Source organism: Manduca sexta, chromosome 10 (genome assembly GCF_014839805.1).
Source record: "Manduca sexta isolate Smith_Timp_Sample1 chromosome 10, JHU_Msex_v1.0, whole genome shotgun sequence".
In the NCBI taxonomy this organism is placed as follows: domain Eukaryota; kingdom Metazoa; phylum Arthropoda; class Insecta; order Lepidoptera; family Sphingidae; genus Manduca; species Manduca sexta.
In genome coordinates, this window is record NC_051124.1 from 11,959,335 (window position 1) to 11,965,404 (window position 6,070).

The window sequence follows — 6,070 nt, forward strand, 5'->3', positions numbered from 1 at the left end:
CCATGAAATGATAAGAAAATTCGGGTTAGCATCGACATTCGACTCCATTAGTATCTTTCGTACACTGATGCAAAGTGCGAAGCAAACATATTACATATTTCAACTTCTTTGGAACTAACTTGATTACCATCGGACATCGAAGCTGGGAGAAAGCAAGATCCTCTTCTTTTGGCCTTGATGAATGACCAAAAATGATTATAAAAATTTTAAATATTATCTTCTATACTTTCAAGATAATGTATTATAACATTTATTTAATAAGGATCTGCAACTCTCTCTGAGTAATTTAAATTCTATTCCATTTAACGGGTTCTTAAAAAATTTATAGCATTGCCGAAACTTATTTTTTTTCTCAACATACATATGAGGTTGCGATTAAACCCAACCGGATACTTATTACTTCTTAGTTTAAATTTAGGTACATAAAGTTGGATAGTCTCATGTAAAATACCGTAGAATTTAGTGAGCATATCATTGACGCCGTTGTGACCAAGTACCTTTTCCCAATCTACATTATCGAGATGTTTCCCAATAGCATCGTAATCGCCTTTCGTATTCTCGCATCGTATCTATGGGCGCAAATTTATATTTAGTGATTATATTATTATGAAAAAGTCTAGAATATTAAAGAATGATATTTAAATAAGTATTTACAACCGCAATTCTGTTATTTATTAAGTTTCAGAATAAATTAGAAACTGTATTGACTATTTGAGTGTTTGGAAAATAATGGATATTTATTTATATCATTATTTAATTGTTTATGTAATCTAAACGTCTAAAGTAAATTCAATTAGAATTGTTAATATTATCCTGATTTCTATATCATTGTTTTAATCTATAAGTAAAAATATTCACACCTTGTTAATAGCGGCATCTGTTAGAAAATAATGTAAAATAATAGTTTGCTTACTTAAAAGTTATTTATGTAAAGTAATATTATATCTAATTATGTAAAATTCATTATAATATTAATTTTGAATATTCAGCTATAACCTACGATTTATTGTACAGTAATTTTAATTATTTTTCTAAAAAGGAAGTTGCAGTTAAATTCACTATGACTCAATTGGATTATATAAAGCCTGGTCATTTTAAATTCACTTCACTTGTGTTCCAAGATCAAGAGAGAATAAACCAACCAATATTAAGTTTGTGTTTTCATTATAATGGACTCCGAACACGTGGATACTGGCTTATCTCCGACATATCCATAATCAGATTTCTTTATTTAATTTCGTTACCATATCAATCAATGAATCAATTCATTTATTTTGCAAATATGGGTACCTTAAGTATTAGGTGGTGTATTTTATAACATAGCGTCTTACCATATTTAGGCGAATGACGTGCAAAATTACAATATAAAGTTAAGCTAAAATAACAATTTAATATTAATATAGTATATTAATATAGTATAGCATTAGGTAGGTATGATAATATAATATAATCTATCACAGTTGTTACAAATTGTTACACAAAATTATTCCTGTAAATATTCTCTTATATAATAATATGTCTTATCAATTAAAAAGGTTTTAATTTACGTTTAAATATATCTATGTTTTCTATGTTTACAATACAACTTGTAATTTATTATATTATATTCTTGGACCCATGCAGATACCGCTCTTATCTAATAGAGCTGTATTGTTAGGTGGCATTTTTATTTCGTTTGCTATAATATTTAGTGTACATAATATATGTAGGTTTCTTTTTACAAATATTGAAATTTCGTATATAAATAAACTAGTTAATGTAAGAATTTTTCCTTAAGTTCCTTCCAGTTTTAAGTTGCAGTACACCTGGAGCCCTAAAAATCGTATGGCTTCTGCCTGTAAGTGATAATTTATAGAAAGCAATTTAGTTGCTGACCTATTCTTGAAAAAAAAATAAGATAATGATTTCTTATATTTACGCGAATAGATAAATTAAACTTTTCGGATTCTATCGTGTGCTTTATTTTCTCCGACTTTGCAGCCTTCATGGTCACGGGGATCATGACCATGAAGGCTGCAAAAACGTCGGGAGAAAATAAAATACGAACACCGCGATAGAATCCGAAAATTAGTTTAATTTCAAAAATAAGATGTTTTACTTTAAATTAATTTATAAATGGTTTTCTGTAAGCCAATTCACAATGTCCTCTAATGCCTTATTTACTCTAGCCTCTAGTAATAACTGAATTTTCTCAGAGAATAGTACCGTACTATCATCAGGAAATAAAATTATATCATCATTACTGATCCTTTTCCTTTCATGTTTCCAATAAATCGTATTCTGTGATTAAATTAACCACTTTCCCCAACTTGAAATTGGCATAATGTACAACAATTGTCATAAAAAAACCTTAATATAATATGTTAAATTGCCGTATTCTTGTGAAAGTATTGGCCAGAATATCAATTTCTTTGGGCCATTTAATTAAATATCTTTAAGCTCATAACAGATTAAATAATCATACCATGATTAAAATCGTTCATTTATTAATTTACTAATATATTATTTATATTATTAACATTTCAGGTCAAATTTGCAGCCCAAGTTTTTAGCCGGCAAGTGGCTACATCACTAGAAATCCAGATGAAGTCTCTGCTATCTCTCCAGGATCATGATTACATAAGTTTAAATGAAGACATTGGAAATGGTTTGTTCACAGCAGAAATTCTTCTTTTTATAAATAATTTGTTTGATAGTTTAAATGGTTTTGGTCATTATGGGAATAAGTTAAAACATGCTCTTTCATATAATTCGGAGCACATTGCATTCTGGAATGATGCTGTGAAAAGCTAGCTTCAATGCGCTTTGACGCTTCCAATGAAAGGGAAAGGAAGCCTTTATCACTGAAGCATTTTGAACATAATATAAAACAATAAAACATTTGTGGTCAGATCTGCTGAGAATTGATGGTGTTAAATTTTTAAGTCTTAGACGTCTTAATCAAGATCCGATAGAAAACTTTTTTGGTCAAATAAGGGCACATGGTAATTTTAGTACAAATCCTAATTGTACTCATTTTGTATCGGCTTTTAAAACCTTGTTGATTAACAACATTACTACCGGTAAATCTTTATACACTAATTGTTCTGATGATGATGACAAAATGTTGGGAACATTAAAACATTTAGTCAGCCACCAAAAATATGGTTCATACACTGATAGTCTTCAATGTAATGAAACTAACTTTATAGAAATTTCTATACCTAACGAGAATATATTCCAACATAAGTCTGTACCATATATTGCTGGTGCAGTTTGTCGTTTTTTGATGTCCAATTTGAACTGCAAAGATTGTGATAATTGTACAAAAGCACTATTATCTCAGAGAGTCATTTCACGAATTAATTAATTTAAGAGAATATAGTTCCAATGTAGATAGGTTATGTTATCCTTCTAATAATTTTAGTCAAATGGTCTGGCAGAGTATTTACATTATTGACAAGATGATGCCATTTCTTTGCAGTGTTTATATTTATTCTGACTTAATAAGTAATTTAATAAAATATATTGACACTACTTGGTACAACTGTAATATTCACAAAACGGCTGTTATTAAAGCTATTTGGTCCTACATAGTTAGAATGCAAGTTAAGCAGTGGTGTATTAATTTTAATAATAGAATGAATAATATTGATTCAAGGCCTAAAGATATAGAAATGGAAACTCTAATCCGTGAGAAAGTCACAAAAGGATTGAGTTATAGATCACAAAGAAGGCGTAGTTCCTAATCTCACTTAATTAAAGTTCTTCATAGTATTTTGTCCACAATTATTACGATTTTTGCAAATGAAATTGATGTTTTTTAAAGTGTATTACCCACATTTTTGTGGTTTTAAATTAGCTATTATGCTTTCTGTTTATTGTATAAAATCATAGTAGTTTTTAAAATAATCTTCATTATGGTGACTGTTAAGCAAATAGTTGTTAAAATCTTATATACATAATTATGCTTGTACAACCTAAAATGAGCCTACCAGATAATTGTCAAGTAAATAAATTACATTTCTACAAAAAGTATTATGTGTATGTTTCCCAAATTGTTCATATTTTTATTGATTTACATTGTGCAGAATTAGTAATTTTACCTTTAATTTAATATTATATTTTCATTATAATGTATTCAACATTTTCTGTATTTTGTAGCATTTTTAGTAGCAAATGTGCCATTATATGATATTGCAAAATGTTAAATTATGCATGGAATGCTTTTCGTGAGAGAATAATCATATTCAAATAAATTCTTAGTTTTGTGTTGTTAGATTAGTTATTATACCTAATGCATAGTGTATAATAGTGAATAGCTTAAGTATGGCTCTTTATATTGTGTAAAATTATAGTGCTAGTCTTCACAATTATCTTAATTTTGCTAACTGTTAAGCAAGCCGTTGTTAAAATCTCATATGCATAATTATGCTTGAACACGGTAAAATAAAAATGTTTATGTTTCCAAAATAGTTCATATTTCTATTCATTTACTATGTACAAAAATATTAATTTTACCTTTTTATTTAAAATCATGTTTTCAATATAAAATATCTAACATTTTTGTCCTTTGTAGTAATTTTTCTTTCAAATGTGCCACTAGTCAGTCATTGTATTGTCATTATTTTTAATTTTATGTAAATTGTTACTGTTAAATTTATATGCAATCCAATTTTGTTTCTTGTAAGTTATTGTTGATTTATATGACAAAATATTAATAAGTGGAAGACAACCAAAAATCATGTTGTTGCATTTGCCTTTATAATATTGAATTGTAATGATGAAAATTAAAATTATGTTGGTAAATGTAAGCGGCTGAACGGTGTGCACTATTTATGTATTTGCTTTATGCCAGTCCATGTTTTTAATCCGTGCACCACCTTATATAAGCTATGTGACTACTTTGTATACAACATCTATAAAAATATTTGGTAATTGATGACAAAAAATAAGCCCGAGTTTCTTTCTGCCTTTCTTCTTCGGGTAGTCATCTCTTAGGTAGCTAGTGAAAGGCTGGTGGATTAGCTAGGTAGGGGCCTATATTGTATTCTTCGACGGCGAAGATCGTGATGCATTCCTTTTATTTTATTAAGATTATATCATATACCTTTTGTCCTGTCGGCCCGAGCTGACTTCTTTCGTTTTTATCCTTTATATATCAATTATTTTTAAATTTTAGCGTCTGTAGTGACTCAGTGGTTTGTTCATTAATTTATTTGATTTGTTTTAAACGTATCATAAGTACAGCAATAACTTTGTTTACCTATATTTTATTTTATTGAACAGAAAATGCAATTATACGGGCTGCAATTTTAAGTAAAAATTATTTTCGCTGGCTATCGGTAGATTCTGAAATTATGGTAAATTGGGCGTGAAAAGTAATGAAAACATTACTAATAAATCTTTATATTTAGATAAGAAAAGTTGTTTTATTTTATTTGTCAATATTTTAAATGGGTAAACACGTGACACTACATTTACGCCGTGTACTCACTGTAGCAAATCGATAACCGATTTTTGTATTAGTGTGAAACCAGCCTAAGCACATCCTTAATTATTTAAAAATCGGTATATTCGGAAAATATCGATTTTCAATACGGCTACGTCTCTAGTACTACGGCCATATTTATTTTCAACATAACCTGTGTGTAAGTGAGAATAATAAGGGTCATAGGTTTTTCACCCGGGAAAGAAAGAGAGTTCCAACTATTCATGAATTAATTGTATAACATAATATAGACATGAAACGCATGCTAGTGTGGGTTTCCTTATCGTGTTAAAATCAATGTATGAAGTTAACCGTCTCTCTAGTTTATTGGTCTCTGCCGACTAGCGCGACCTCACGCGGTGAGCGCTCAAAATACGTTTATGGAACGTTCCGTTTCATAAATGGTTTCATTCATGCGTAAGCAAGGAATTTTCAATTTATATATTATTTGTTTTGGTTGTTACCCTATTAAAAGCTATAAAGACTTAACTATCAGGTTTCTTAAATTATTGTTATAGTTATAAATTATTGAGTTTAAAAGTTACATAATTTATGCTTTATGCCAACTGGTTTCGTCCATCTATTTTTTTCTATTTTCGG

At 28.8% G+C, this 6,070-nt stretch overlaps 1 protein-coding gene across 1 annotated transcript in view; it reads left to right on the forward strand.

Annotated features, from left to right (window-relative positions):
* The window catches only part of LOC119188936, an 8,742-nt gene extending 7,606 nt beyond the window's left edge, over nucleotides 1-1,136 (forward strand). Inside the window, exon 5 of the mRNA XM_037437210.1 lies at nucleotides 1,122-1,136. Coding sequence (XP_037293107.1) covers nucleotides 1,122-1,136 — 15 coding nt within the window. The remainder of the gene's footprint in view (nucleotides 1-1,121) is intronic.
* Nucleotides 1,137-6,070: the final 4,934 nt, after the last annotated feature.